General features: G+C 31.8%; 1 protein-coding gene across 1 annotated transcript in view; it reads right to left on the bottom strand.

Annotated features, from left to right (window-relative positions):
* Positions 1-374: 374 nt before the first annotated feature.
* Positions 375-16,779, bottom strand: part of LOC143046657 (uncharacterized) — a 29,853-nt gene continuing 13,448 nt past the window's right edge. Inside the window, exons 3-14 of the mRNA XM_076219776.1 lie at positions 15,906-16,115; positions 12,358-12,588; positions 9,846-10,049; positions 6,716-6,889; positions 5,935-6,132; positions 5,149-5,283; positions 4,584-4,721; positions 3,620-3,763; positions 3,057-3,194; positions 2,609-2,737; positions 2,200-2,230; positions 375-517 (exon numbers count right to left, since the gene is read on the bottom strand). Of these exons, the coding sequence (XP_076075891.1) occupies positions 397-517; positions 2,200-2,230; positions 2,609-2,737; positions 3,057-3,194; positions 3,620-3,763; positions 4,584-4,721; positions 5,149-5,283; positions 5,935-6,132; positions 6,716-6,889; positions 9,846-10,049; positions 12,358-12,588; positions 15,906-16,115 (1,853 nt within the window). The 3' untranslated portion in view covers positions 375-396. The remainder of the gene's footprint in view (positions 518-2,199; positions 2,231-2,608; positions 2,738-3,056; positions 3,195-3,619; positions 3,764-4,583; positions 4,722-5,148; positions 5,284-5,934; positions 6,133-6,715; positions 6,890-9,845; positions 10,050-12,357; positions 12,589-15,905; positions 16,116-16,779) is intronic.

The following is a 16,779-nucleotide window of genomic DNA, read 5'->3' as shown; positions in this document are numbered from 1 at the left end:
TTCTTTTGTACAACTTGGAGTTAAGTATGGCGTTCATTATCACTGAACTAGTATATATTTGTTTAGGGGCCAGCTGAAGGACGCCACCGGGTGCGGGAATTTCTCGTTACATTGAAAACCTGTTGGTGACCTTCTGCTGTTGTCTGCGCTATGGTCGGGTTGTTGTCTCTTTGGCACATTCCCCATTTCCATTCTCAATTTTATGCTATAAAACTCAATCATCAACTGCAAATAACAAATGAATTAGGTAGAATAACAAAAAACCGTTGGTGCATTCAATTGTATATTTTTGTGATATTTTTTGTTTTTGTTTGACAAATCATGCGGACTAAACCTGTCTATCACATATGTAGCAAACGAAAAACATTCTAAGATATTTTTCATAATATTTATTGCTTAGTGATTGATATTTGCTGTGCTTATTTGGTCATATTCATTTGCGTCTGTGTCCCTCCTGAGATCCTGATAAGTAGATACATTTTCCATTCTTACATCATCATAATGTTGTTGTTCATCCCTAAGCAATATAAATAACTCATCAATATGTAATGTCTACAAATATAGAACTTTAGCATCTTTACTAAAAGATATCGTTTTCTTTCATGCGAACATGTAACTTCGTTTTCAGTACTCTTAACTATGGCCAGTACTTGTTGGTAGAAAGGCCCGATATTTCTGGGAAGCACATTTCACATAGGGAACAACTGCATTATTATACTATCTTTTCTGTGAAAACCGACCAACTACTCAATTTTACATACGCCATCACGAGTTGGTTGACCGTTATTATATAACCGTTTCACTGATGATATCTGATATGTTCCTTATGTCGTTCCTACAATACCCTTCCATTTTCACGAATGTGACCTACCGAATTGGACTATTTACTTGATTTGTAATAACATAAGCAAGACGACGGGTGCTACTTGTGAAGCAGGGTCACTCTGCTAACCCTTCCGGAGCACCTGCGATTTAGCTCAGTTTTTGGTGGAGTTCAAGTTGCTTAGTCTTCTATGTTGTGTCTTCTGTACTATTATTTGCCTGTTTGTCTTTTTTTCAACCATGGCATTGTCATTTTATTTTCAATAAATGAGTTTGGCTGTCGCTGTGGTATATTTCGTCCCTCTTCTATCTTTTGCGCAGATGGACGGTGTGCAATTTTCAATTAGGAATACATTTATAATATTTTCTATGTATCAATTAAATCATGTTGTAAATGGAATGCATTAAATGAAAACGATTAGTGTTAATACATGTACGACTCCAATTGGTTTCTTGAGGTTTTCTTGAGAAAAATTATTTTGAAAACATTGAAATGGCATAAAAGTAATAATTGCACAATGCCACATTTTTTTTGAAAATTCTAATTCAAATACAATCGCCACTGAATGATGACAACCTAATAGGAGCTCGAATGTGCACTTTCAAATAAAATGTATTGTAAACAAAACTTCATGACACAAATCTCTATTACAGTGTTCTTGTATAACTGATCTTTTAGTCTGATTAGTTTCTCTCTATCTTTAGCTTTTGTTTAAAATGGGTTAAAAAATCTTCAGTCTACCAACTATATTTATTCAAAATTAGACTTTTTGTATAGTTCTTGCCTTGCCGCTCATTTTCTAGATTTAAAGATGTATGTATCTATAATAATTCAAATCATATAAAGCTTATCAGACACAAATTTTTTCTCTCTACCAAATTAAATCATATATATGAAAATAGGCAATAACTCCTATAAGAATTTGTCATACAGTCTTGACGAATATGGACAAATATTCCTTACAGTTTAAATAATAATAGACAATACATGCATTTTATCCCTATGTTCTATTTTAGACAGGTAGGCGGGGTCATTGGACATATTTGTTACACTAAATATTATAATGATGATTGTGCCAAAGTTTGGTTGAATTTGTGTCTGTAGTTTCAGAGGAGACGAATTTTGTCAAATATTACAAAAATTTGCAAAAAGTTGTTTAAAATTTACTTCAAAGGGCAAATATTCCTTAAGGTGTCAATTGAAAATATTGGCCATGTTGTCTTATTTGTTGATCTGACTTTGCTGAACAATTTCGGTTGGTTACAGTTTCCTCTTTCAAAAGCATTCAAGATGATAAACAAAAACTTATGTCTAAGATTTTTAAACAATCAGATATGTATGCATGGATAGTCATATTATTAATGATATATACGTACCTCTGTGTCGTCGTGGTTGTTTTTTGTTTTTCTATAAAATAAAAACAAATATCAAATGATTGATTTCACAGTTTACATAAAATATAATTTTTCTTTGTTTTACATCTAAATATGGATAAGGAACAATATGGATATTAAGATTTCAAAATAATGAATATTGTCTTTTTCTTTTTTAACCATGGTGTTGTCACTTTAATTTGTATCTGTCTTTGGTATCTCTTTCCCCTCTTTTTTAAACTGATATTATTAAATTCTTGTCCAGTATGCTACCTTATGGTTTATATTTTGGATGATATTAACAGTTAAAGACTTTACTGTCACTTAGCATATATATTGACATTAAATATTTTCTTGAACATTCATTACATTTTCTTGTGTTATTCAATGTAGTAAAATATATGTTCCTTGCCTTGTTTCTTTCGTATTTGTCGTGTAAAACAGACAATAGTTGCGATCAGAGCACAACACAGAAAACCTCCACTGAAAAGACCAATCTGAGTTGTTACTTGTGAATCAACTTCTTCTTTATTTGCATATACTGTATAAAACGAAGTAGATAAGTATGACTTGTGTTACATATATACATATAACTATGTCATTAGGGTACAGTTCTGTTGGATTCAAGTACTTTTGTTTTTTATTAATGATTAGTGGCGCAATTTTCTTATTCAGGCTAAGAACTCATCAAGTTTAAATATTTCTTAAATATTGTGTATTATCATAATCAAAAGAATATGTTTTGAAAAACGAAAACAAAATCAGAAAACAAACATCTGCAATTTATGATATGACCTTGAAAATAACATGAATTATAATAAATGATTTACAAGTACTAAGAGAGAGAGAGAGATATTAACCTTCTGTACAATTAAATCCCTGTAATCTGTGCACGCATCCACCAATGCATTCTCCTGTTCTACGATCACAAGGCTGAAGTAAGCAAAGGGGTGAGCACACCTGTTGACAGTCACTGCCATAGAAACCAACTACACATGCTGCAAAATGAAGTTTCCATAAAAACAAATGGGTAATGCACACAACAATGCACCAAACTGATCCTGCTCAGTTTATGTAACTCTCTACAAACATGTATTACAACAATCCAGTATAGTTGCATAGTCTATGTAGGGAATCTATGTAGCCAGTTCATTTGTAGATTATATGAAATACCAAAATCGACGTCTATAAGTAATATGTGTTTGTATGTTAGTTTTCAGAAGTTGTAGTATTAGGTTTTTTTTATATAAACATCAATCATGGTTGAAGTGTAATTTTCCAATAAGTTAGAACTGAGTTATGACGTAATTGATCGAAATTGTAATTAACCAAGTTTACACGTATGTATTCTTTTGAATGTCTAGCCGAAGTGTACTTTCTCAACAGTACAACATGTACAATTGTAATACTATACGTCACCTACTTGTATTACAGTATTCTCCGTTTAAATACCCAGGGTTACAGCCGGTTTTTGTATCACATAATCCATTAATAGGATCACACATTTCTAATATACAACCATCACATAGCATGGAACAATTTCTACCAAATTGACCTGAAGGGCATTCTGGAAATAAAGATTTGATAGATGCATGTTCATCTGAACAGAAATATAATTCTTAAAAAATTCTATCAAATAAGGTTTTTAGGTTTTGCATTGGACTTTCAATGTAGAATATTAATTTTGAATATAATAAAAGATTCTAATGAATAACCCTAGATCGATTTTAAAAGAATATACGGCGCATAGTTAGAAAAAGGTTGACAAAAACGATACCTCCGCTGTACAGCTATCAACTCAGTAGTCAATACATCAGTACTGACATGATTATAACAAAACTTTGAAATATTGTCCGTTTGTTAATGTTTAAGTGGTAAAAAAATTAGGGTTTTAACCAAATGAAGAACAGCAGATCTCATGTGGATTTGGTTATTTTTTTCAAATCTTGTTTTGTCATTTAGCTCTTCGACTGTCCCAGTTTTTATACATCCTTGACCTTTAAATATTTGACTTTCCCGATGAAGTTTAATCTTGAAAATGCCATTGCGTTTTTGGTAACCTTGATGGAATACTTTTTTTCACAGATGACAACGGGCATATTTCAATTTTTGTTACCACAATCCATTCTACCTTTTCTCGAAAGGTGCTATCGGATTCAACTTATAACCAAATTTTTACTTAGATGAGTAACACAGTGGGTACCAAACATAAAACATAATTTGATTACCCTTTTCGAAAAGTTATGTACGTGAAACTTAAAGTTTAAAACGGGTTCATTGAGTTGCAACTCAATGTTTATCGGTGTGGAATGGAGTTGTGAAAGTCTTTATTTTTTATGTGAAAGATTTATAATTATAATAATTATAGTAAAACATAATAAACCAACTTTCTGAGCAATCGAATCCCTGCCATCCATCTTTACATCTTCCAAAGCATTCTCCAGTCACTTTATGGCATTCTGGATTCAAACAATTTGTTGAACATGTCTTTACACAGCCTTTGCCGTATAGGCCAGCTTGGCATGCTGTAAAATTTTTGCACATTGAATGCTCGATATTTGGACATGCAAATGATATACTTTTATTAGTGGTATTCAATTTTATATTTCGTTTTGTTGCACCGACACTACAAATTTTAGACAGTTAGTCATTAGTACACTTTTGAGGAATAACAAGTGCATATCGTTTCAAACCGAAAAGTATCTGAACAATTGTCTACAATGTTTTATATTTTGTTCTTGTATAAAATAAACTTTGAATTGTAAGTATTACGATATGTAATGTACGATATAATCATTTAAACAGCTTAATATGCATTATGTAAAACTAATTGGTGTTCTAATTCATGGCAAATTGTTCAACTGCAAATCAAGAAACACTACTGTTTTCTTTTCAAATTAAATTCAATATATGTTATTAAAACAATTAGATTTAAAATTTAAGTTGTAATACCTTGTTCACACTTATCTCCACTCCATCCATCTAGACAACCAAATATACATTGACCGGAGTCAAGGTCACATGGCCCATGACAATTTTCTGGGCATAATTGATTACAGACAGGACCATAATAAGAAGGAGGACAACCTACAAAGGAAAAGTTCTCGAGTTATCACAATATCAATTGAAGTACTTTATTTTAGATAAACTATCTGATCCTACCTGGTCGAACAAACCAATTATTATAAATGTATATATCCTTCCTGACGGGAAGGTGACGTTTAAAAAACGTTCACAGATAGTAATTACATTTTTATTTTCCTTTATAAAATGGAAAATCCATCGAACTTGCTCCTCTAAAGATCTACATGATATCCATGTAAATAGCATCACTCTTTTCGTGAAAATTGCATTACAAATGTTTTCCTAATTTTACAAATTCAGGCTTTTGGTTGATCCTATAACATAGTGACCTATCTAACATTTCTTTCAATTTTTTCTAAATAAACGTATCATACATATACCAGGAATAAAATTTTATAGTTGCACCTCTCGAATAAAACAATGTCAAAAAGGCCAAATAAAGTACTAAGTTGAAGATCATTGAGGACCAAATATTTTTAATTTGGATTTGACTCTTTAACACTTGACTATTGATATGTACGTGCAAATTCTCTTTAAAAGGAATTCCGAAATGGAAGTGTATAAAGATGTCTTGGTATTGTTAACATAAAGGATGCTACATGTCTTTTGGAATGAATATTTATGATGTCTTTTTTAAAATAAAAAGACCCTCACCGACAATCCCAATTTCACATACTTCAAGATCCGAAAATGAACCCTCAGTTGGAGGCACATATGTCAAGTATCTTAAAACAACATAACAACTGATCTCAGTAGGCAATAATGTATCTTTATATAAAATACTTCCAAATTTCCAGGAAGTGCTTGTATTAGAAGCATAAAGAGTATGGTTTCCCTCAAGTGTAGTCCTTTCTGTAATTAAAAAAATGAATAAAAAAAGAATGATTATTTAACACAATATGGAGAACAGGTAAACACATTCTTGATAATTAGATAATGCTTGATATCTAATCTCGTTATTTAATTTCAATCATGTCATAAGTAACGATATTGAAAATAGATAACTCGAGTTGATACTTACCGATTTCCAATTGTAACTCGTTTAAACTTATAATTATTCAGATATATGAGTATAATTGCAAGCCAATCTACTCACATCCTACGTTTCAATTCATAAGCGAACACTTGTTGGTACTGAACAGCTTTATGATAAACATGGGTTTTGCATTTGTTTGTAATTGTGCTAAGTGAGGAACCTGATGTTAAATGGTTGTCGTTTGTTAATTAGGTTTATGAGTGTTTTCTCGTTTCTCAATTTTATGTCGATTAGACCGTTAATTTTCTCCTTTGATAGATTTTAAACTAGTAATTTGTTAGGCCCTTTAAAGCTTGCTGTTCGTTGTGATCCAAGGCTCCGTGTTAAAGATGAAAGTAATGAAATAATTTATATCCAATTTGAAATATTGTGTTTATTATATACAGTTAAGTTACATACCACCAAATGTTATATACACTCCTGTTACAATGCTTTCTTCTTTTAGATCAACTTGAAGTGTAACGGTTGGTCCCTTTGTTCTAGAACATGATTTGAGATTGCCGTCATTTGCTAGACTAGCTGGTTCACTACCATTTGGAGTTTGCGCAACTCTACCTTCAGAAGCAATATCATCTATAACAATATGTATTTCGAACTAATTTGTTTCCATATATATTGATGTCCAACATGTAATACATGCTTTTATCATATATTTGTTACAAAAACATTTGGTTTAGCATATTCCATAACCGCAAAAATGTCCTACTCATATTGCATCCTGGGGCCAAAAAAAAGAGGTTATTGGTTACTGTACCCAGATTAGGTATATGTCTAATAATTATAGATTATAACATGTCATTACCATATTTGCCCTGGTATTTATCCTAGTCAATACAATCTAGCATAAATTTGACCCTAACCTGAAAGGAATTGCAACAGAAGATTTTTAAGTTTTAATCTTTAGCATTATACTCCAAATATACACAGAAAAAATTCCCATTTAATCTTATTTGAGGAAGGCTAAAAAATCACAATTTAAAATTCCTATCGAGATTTGCATTGAAAAGGGGATAACTCTTGCAACAAAAGGCAGAAATATCAATAAAAATTGATACAAAAAATAACTTTACCGCTTCTATTCATCAGAATGTATTTTTTAGCGGTCTTAAGGTTATAACAAACAACTCTAAAGGTTAGCTATCAAGCTATAATCTAGATTTCGTAATTCATTAGCTGACCATTTATTGAATTTTTCAACATGTCAAGGTTAAGAATCTCAAATTTAATAAAAATAATTAAGCATGTATTATTCTTTTTGTGGTTTAACGTTTCTTTAGACAAGTAAGATGCTGGAAAAATATAATATACAGATATAAACAATGCCAAATTTTCACATTTTTTTTTTTCAAAATGGTCACCAAGCTTCAAATTTGCAATTTCTTTAATGAAAAATGCTAAAAAAAATAACACTTCGGTTTTGTACATTTCATGAGCAGAAAATTATTTAACTTATAACCTCATCAAAGTATCATACTTTACATAAATGTCAAGAAAATCAACCAAAAACTTACCAAAAAAAGTCTCATTTTTGCGGAGTTATTTCCCCTACCAATGTTGATTTCCATAGAAAATTAAAAATGCTGATTTTGAGTTTTCCTCACGTTAGATTTTTATGGGACTTTTTTCTGTGTATATTAAGGGCATAATGCTATCGATTAGAACTCAAACGTTTTCTGTCGCAATTAGTTTGAAGTTAAATCTTAGTTTGACTGGACTATCCCTCACCTAAACCCCGGGCCGATATGAGCATCTCGTGATGATACCAGGGCCAATATGGAATATTCTATAATTATTAGACATATACTAATTCGTCATATTTATCCTAGCGATATATAGACAATAATAGTGCATTGACTTGACATATCAACGATATAAGGATGAGGCTTAGAAACGGCGGGGAAATGCGTGGCTGTGTCGAGCTATTTCCCCGTTTCGGGCCGAATCCTTATATCGTTGATATGTCAAGACAATGCACTATTATTGTCTTTATACTGCAATCTAAAAATAATATTTTCAATTGTTGTCTAATGCTTTAAGGTTATTTATTTGATTTAAATATTGGGGTAAATCCCTTTTAAAAAGGCCTCATATCATGCTCGCGGAGAAATATACAACACAAGGAAATGTACTTTTACCTGTTGATACCCACACTTGATGGTGAACCAAATTGTTTGAGTATGGACTAAAATATCAACCATAAGCATAAAACATAATGATTTATAGGTTGCAAACAAAATACATTAACAAATGAAATATGTTTTCCCAATAAATTCAAAATATACAAGGTTAAGTCTGTCCACGCATTCGGCCCGAAACGGGGAAATAGCTCGGCACAGCCTCGCATTTCCCCGTTTCTAAGCCTCATCCATATATCGTTGATATGTCAAGTCAATGCACTATAATTGTCTATATATACAGGTTTGAATATTTGAAAATACACATGAACGCACTTTTTGCTACTGGATGTATACTACATTTACTATGAAGCACAATATGGTATCAAAATTATATATACATGTATATAAAACATGTAAACAAACTTTTATGAAATTAAGGCTTTTTTACAGGAGGACAAAGTTACATTTTGTAGGTGTTTAAAGATGTATGCGGGTATTTAGAGATGTATATGTACAGTTAGTGATTCCATAAAAATATCAAGAAAGATTTTATACTTTTTTATCTAAATTAATGTAATGGCAGTGAGTGTCCCGTATGAGGGAATGACGATCTTTATAAATTTATATTTTAAAATGTTTCTAATGTAAACAAATGTTTCTGACATTTTTAATCCATAATGTTTTCTTCTGAATGATTGCTATAAGATAAAAAAAAAAAATAATAATAACTGGTGCACACAAAATGAACTTGATAATACATAAGACATAATCTTTCAATCAGTTTAATTGAAGTCTGGAGCTGGCATGTCAGTTAACTGTTAGTAGTCTGATGTTATTTATGTATTATTGTCATTTTGTTTATTTTCTTTGGTTAAATATTTTGACATCAGATTCGGACCTCTCTTGATCTGAATTTTAATGTGCGTATTGTTATGCGTTGACTTTTCTGCATTGTCTAGAGGTATAGGGGGAGGGTTGAGATCTCATAATCATGTTTAACGCCACCGCAATTTTGCGCCTGTCCCAAGTCAGGAGCCTCTGGCCTTAGTCTTGTATTATTTTTAATTTTAGTTTCTTGTGTACAATTTAGAGTTTAGTATGGCGTTCATTATCACTGAACTAGTATAAATATTTGTTTAGGGGCCAGCTGAAAGACGACTTATTTAGATTTTTTTTAATATAAAATTTAGCATAAACATAATGTCTAACATAAATATCCCTAAATTTCAAGAACACATTGTGTTTTATGTTTAGTTTAGTTGACAAACAAAGGGAAGGATTGTTTGTTAACATTATTAAAATATCAATTACATCTACATGTATGAGTTTGAATGTCCCTCTGGTATCGTTCGCCACTTTTTAAACAATTGCATAAGGACAAGTTCAAAGATAATTTATGCACAGCTACTTACACTTGTTACAATATTTGCCAGTACGGTTTTTTTCCTTACAACCGTCGGAACAAACTCCAGAATGCATATCGCAAATATCATTCAAACAGTTTTTAGGGTTACAACCCCAAATACAGGAACCATTTGTAGGGTGGCAATGTTGTTCTATACAATTTTCAGGACAAATCTTATCACAGTTACTTCCCCAGAAGCTCTTTTGACAACCTGTAAAATTACAAAAAGACCAGTTAATATTTGAAGGATACAAGTAATAAAAAAGTAAAGAGAGTGTTGACCATATAGTACCACGTTTGTTTATGTTAATGATTGTTTTTGTATAACTTCAAGTTGGGTTTAATTTTGTTATAAATAGTGTTTTGAGTTTTTGTCTCTTGTAATAAATGTTCTGTGTATTTTCTCTCCAAATGTTCTATGAGCGGTTTGTTATGCAGTGTCCATCAAATGTTTTTGTGTTTTTGTGTTTGTCTCAACACTAGGACCATAATTTAGTCGTTGTCTTTGGTCGTTGTTTAAATTTTTAATTGATTTAAACCCTAATGATAGGTTTATTGTTTTCTTGTTTTAAAATTTGCACATTGTGTAATGACGTGATTTTTAAAGACAACTATACTGTATCAGGTTTATAAAAAGAAGATGTGTTATGATTGACAATGAGACAACTGTCCACAAGAGACCAAAATGACGCAGACATTAACAACTAAAGGTCTCCGTATGGCCTTCAACAATGAGCAAAGCCCATACCGCATAGTCAGCTATAAAAGGCCCCGATATGACAATGTAAAACAATTCAAACGAGAAAACTAACGGCCTTATTTAAATAATGAAATGACCGAAAAATAAATATGTAACACATAAACAAACGACAACCACTGAATTACAGGCTCCTGACTTGGGACAGGCACATACATAAATAATGTGGCGGGGTTAAACATGTTAGCGGGATCCAAACCCTCCCCCTAACCTGGGAGAGTGGTATAATAGTACAACATAAAAACTAACTATAAAAATCAGTTGAAAAAGGTTTAACTCATCAGATGGACTTGGCCTGGTACTTGTACATCCCGACAACAAAAAGACAATAGAAACAGATCTGAAAATACTCGTAGTTATCTGACAGCTAGTTCAAAGTCACTAACAACTAATAAAAAATATCATGCATCTAAGACTAAACTAACTGTGTTTTAATCATGTTTAAATCCACGTCTTTTGGTTTTCATTGATTGGTTGTCTTGTTTGCAGTTATACCAAAACTTCTGATTTCGATACTTTATACTCGTAGCTTCAAGTTTAATCAAATATAAGGGTAATGTATTACAGGAATATTCGTAAAACTGACAAAACCATGAAAACAATGAAAAACGACCAAAAACAAAAAATTCTCGGCAAAACACTTAGAACATAAAAACTAAAGTTTTGAGGAATACAACCAAATGGGAAAAAACAAGGTGATCTCAAATGATCCAAAAGGGTAGGCAAATCCTGGTTTACATGAGGTATACTCGCTATTTTACTGATATATTGATATAAAAACAGTTCAATCATAAGTCTAAAAAGCTGAAGTCACATACATTGATATAAAAAAGAGAAAAGGTTTTCACATATCGCGCCGTATTGAGAAACTATTTATGATTATTGCATAAAACTTCACGCACAAGACGAAAGGCGTATCATGCGCTCGTGGCGCAGCTGTTTATTCTCTATAAAAGCTTGGCGGAATTTACAATCTTCGCAACCATGCCAGGTTTCAGGCCCTCTATCAGGCTCTATCTTTTTAAAATTTCAATCATCCTTTCAAGTGAGAATTCTAATGTTACATGTAGGTTATTCGCTTAGAGGTATATATGGCACAATTAAGTTCCATTTAATGACTCAATTCATACTATAAGAAAAGAAAGGGTGGAGGCGATTCCGACCTTTTTGATATGCTAGTTGGCACAAATTACACATAACCGTTCTGACAAACCGGTAATTTCTTCGCCCGGGGATCAGATGCCAGTATTTTAGTTCAATTTTTTGGAACATATCCGTTGTCATCCGTTGTCATCTGTGAAACAGGTATTTTATAACGGTTTGTAAGCAAACTCGTGACGTCGCAAAAAAAAAAGAGATCCAAAAAAACTACTAAGAATCAAACACTATCAATCATTGGAACAAGCTTAAGTGACTAACAACTGCCATACATATTAATTTTTGATGACAAAAAAGAGGTACTTTTGAACATGTTGAAATAATTTATGTGCTACAGTCCACTCAATGAACCATTTTATTTAAAACAAAATGCAATATTTATTTAGTTCGAAAATCTTTAAAACGAATTACAGGACTCCTTGAACTGATCTGTCACTTAGTAATATTAAATTGGTGTTAATCGTTTTGTTGGTTATGTTTATAGCATGACAAGCTTCAGCAATAGATCAATAAAATCATACAGCCATTTGCACAGTAAGATTGGAGCTCTGCATGATGCAAATGAAAACACTTCAAACATCAGGCAGAATAACAATTGACCTACCATAAATCGCCACGTAACACAGTTCAACCACAGGTCCGTCGTAACGAATTGAACTCTGTAGCGATCCTTTGTCATCGTAATAAATGACATATTTTCCAAGTTTGTTGCAAGGAATAGTTTGTATGATGTTTGGCAGACCTGGATCAGGATCCTCATAGCAAAGATAACCATCAGGTGGAATGGTTGATGTATTGGTAACATATAATTTAAATCCATCCATGCGATAGGCAACTGTAATACAATAATATCACTATAAGTTTATGAATGTTGTCAAGTACTAAAAGGCAAACATTTTTTTTCGGCGAGCATGGGATGTAGAAAATAAATATGAATGAATAGAACAATTAAATCTTCTTATATTATACTTTGCTCAATAGTATAGCTTACAAGCAAGATTGATATCTGCATGTTGGTTTAGCTATTGCTTTATTACACATAATGTGATGTGTGATAATATACAAATGTATATGTGTTCTAAGAATAAAAGCAGGTCTTCTGTATACATGGGATAGATATTTGTTCGATTTAGGGTTTTGAACAGACACAAAAGAACGAATTTACAGGATTTGTCTAGGGTTAATCAAGACAACGGTAGAAGAGAGGAGTAATTAATCGACTCAAATTACTTAAAATTGGCATATGGAAACTATAATCACTGACAAAAAAATAAAAATAATACTTCATTAATTGCATGCATTCTACGTTCATGAAAATCAGATATATAAGTACCGATTCTGTAATACATCGACTATGCAACTTAACCAAAGGAGTCATGCAATAATAGCTTAATTCAATGAGATATACTATTCCTGAGGAAGTTGCAACCTTAGTTTTAATCATTTCCTGCAGGTTTGAAATAAATCAGGTAAGTTTCGAAAGTCTGACAACTAAACAAGGACATGTGGTATGATTTTGAATGACACAACTATTCACAAATGTTCAGAATAAAATGATTTGAGCAATTATAAGCCAACTATAATTAGCATTTAACAAAGTGAAAAAAAAACATATGCGTAAGTCGACTTTTAAAGGGTTGTTCTAGGCTGAGACAAGGATGATGTGTTTTATTTCACTGCCTATGTATATTATAGTTAATGATGCTGGTTATTAATGTTTAAAAAAAATTAAAGCAAGTCGCATTGATAACAAATCTTACACAAAAAGTGTACAAACCAAAACATTTGAATCAAAACAAATTAAAATACAACTAAATGTGTATTATTTTCAAATGGGATGTATAAAGACACATACACGTTCATTTTTATCTTTAAAGAAGTAAATTCCTAACTATTTTACTGCCTGTTGATACATTTTTTTTTTTGGCATTGAACAAGTCATGTCTTTTTTGACTGTTCATGATGTAAAAAAATACTGATTCCATGGGATGTGTTCTAGTTGATTTTAGTCTCTGATGCACGATTTTTTATTATTTGTTTTGGCTTTTAACTAGCTGCCAGTAACTACAAGTACTCTCCAATCGTGCTTTCTTGTTAATTTGTTGATACTAGTTGTAATGCTTTTTTTTGTATTTAATGTTATTTATCTGATCTATATACCAATTTTGATAAGTGTTTGGAACTACTATAAATTTTCACTTTCCTCTGGGTCAATTATATTTTTCGTCACCTCTTTCGCCAAAACAATGTATTGTTTTCCACTGTATTATTTTTTTCGCAAAGTAACATAGATATATTTTTCGTTTAGAATTTTCCTTCCCCTTCTAAATAAGATGAGTTTGCCCCATTGTTGTCTATGATTATTCTCTCAAACTTATCTTAGAGTCTACATTGTAATGAATAAGCACTAAACATTTACTTATAAAAGGAAGAATCTTTATTTAACTTTAAAAGATGAAAATTCATTATATTCTGAACAACTTTTCTAAAAGAGGAAGCACATTATTTTTAATGATAAAGAAACTTTAAGACCCGGGATATAACAATATTCTTGGACCACATAATACCAGAAAGATGTACAGTTCTTTGGAAAAGTTTCTTTACTTCGGTGTTGACATAAATATCAATATTGTGGTCATTTTTATAAATTTCCTGTTAACAAAACTTTGAATATTTCAAAAAACTAAGGATTTTCTTATCCCAGGCATAGATTACCTTAGCCGTATTTGGCACAACTTTTTGGAATTGTGGATCCTCAATGCTCTTCAACTTTGTACTTATTTGGTTTTATAAATATTTTGATATGAGCGTCACTGATGAGTCTTATGTAGACGAAACGCGCGTCTGGCGTACTAAATTATAATCCTGAAAATGTGTGCCCTTTTGTACAAGACGTGGTTTTTACAACAAAACAAAAGTTTGTATCACTTGAAAATGATTCCTCATGTAAGGTGTAGTCATTACATCGAAGCGTTACTCTTATTCGAGCGGTTACTCCCAACCTTTGGCATGGATTTCTTCATAATGACAGTTTTCCTTTCTAGACCATCGTAAATGAAAAAGTTGAGACGTAAAATTATGCTTGAAACTCGTCGTGTCACTCAAACGACTTAATTGAAAGTACTCTCTCAAATCAATTACCTATAACAAAGTCCATAAGGTTTTAAATCGGAGACTTTTCTTGATTTTAAACATTTTTCCTCATAAAAGCAATTTTCTTTTCTGAATTATCATTAAAAGAAGGAGAGGAAAGAAACGTCAAAAGTTTGCTTCAAACACGTGCGTCGCAGAGTGGTTAATAAATCCTTTATGTGACATGTGACGGACTCCATTTAACCATATCATTTTGTCAAACAATACAATCAACACCTCTATTATTTAGTCCTTTGTTGTCACTTGCTATAAAATGCAATCAGCTGATCATTGATTTTCTGTCAAAATCTTAACGAGTTCAGCGTGAATTTCGAGTAAAACGAAAATGACGAATTTAAATCGCCCCAGTTATTATTTTTTATCAATCATAGGACATACATTGAAACTATATACTCCAATAATGAATGTGGTCAAGTTTGGCTAAATTTTTTCCAGTAGTTTCAGAAGAGACGTTTTTTTGTGAAAATTAACGGATGACGACGATGGGCGACGACAACGACAACAATGGATGCGAAAGCCTCACTGTTCTCATTTTAGAAGGTGAGCTTGAAAAAAAAACCCAAAGAACTGGAATCACATCGGAAGAAGGGTCGACTCAATATTATCCATAAGAAAATAGATCTTTCTTTCAAACATGGCATTCATCTATTGTCTCTCCGAAAATGTTTGTGGTGTTTAACTTTAAAATAATTTCATTGCTATATTTGACAATCATGTCTTTTCTAAAACTTTGGTTATTAATTGCTTAAATGCTTTAACTTATGTTTTCCTAGTAGCATTTAGATTTTGATATATTACAGTTTTTTTAACTAATTATTTCGACATTTTTTCCTGTAAAAAAATAAAAACATATTTAGTTGATATTCACATGATTCATAAATATGAATTTTTGTTAGTGTGGGCGCCGGCCGTTACTGAAATTATCGACAATATTGGTATATTCTAAAGGCATACTGGATATTTTACGGAGGGGACCAACCTATATGTGTGTATACTTACAGCTTTGCCTGTAGTAGATTGTTATATCTGTGATGTATGCTGCTTCGTAAGAAAATTGAAACATCCACCAAGCTTGTGTACTTTCATATTGTGTATGGGTACATAAGTAAAAGTTCCATTCAGTTGATATCGGTGGTTCAATCGCATTTTTTGGTCCTGCAGCACCTACTATGGAACTTTGTGTAGCTGTGCCAAACGGTGTAAGGTTTTCTAAAAAAAAACAGCAAAAATAACTGAAATTAAATCTAAACAAGAATGTGTTCATAATTCACGGATCCTCACTTTCTATGTTCAGTGGACCGTGAAAATGGGGAAAAATCTATAATATTGCATTAAAATTAGAAAGATCATTCATAGGAAACATATGTACCACAGACAGAGGTTCTGAAAAGTCTGAATCGCTCAACTGTTATTTTTTGGTTCCATCTTTCATCAATGATTATTTTTGCTTTTCAATATATATCAATAAGTAGCTTAAAAATGCCATTCAAATGTTCTTTGTATCTGTCATACATACTTTGAAAGCAAATGAATGCATTTTACCCTTATTTTTTTCATTTTACCCATACTGGCTATGTTTCTTGACGTTTAAAGAAATAGAATTAACACTTTATATTAGATTCATTTGAGAAGATTTCTAATAAAACATGGGTAAAATTATCCTTATAGAGCTATTACTGTTATGAGGTCAATTTACAACTTTGGTCAAGTTGACTTATTTGTAGATCGTACTTTGCTAAACAATTTTGCTATTCATAGTTTATCTTTATCTATTATAATATTCAAGATAATAAACTGCCAATTTAGAGGCAGCAATCCAACAAGGGGTTGTCTGATTCATCTAAAAATGTTAAGGCGGTTATATTTTGACCTG

This window comes from Mytilus galloprovincialis, chromosome 9, assembly GCF_965363235.1.
Source record: "Mytilus galloprovincialis chromosome 9, xbMytGall1.hap1.1, whole genome shotgun sequence".
In the NCBI taxonomy this organism is placed as follows: domain Eukaryota; kingdom Metazoa; phylum Mollusca; class Bivalvia; order Mytilida; family Mytilidae; genus Mytilus; species Mytilus galloprovincialis.
Note: the sequence above shows the minus strand (reverse complement) of the source record. Positions and strands in the feature narration are given on the sequence as shown.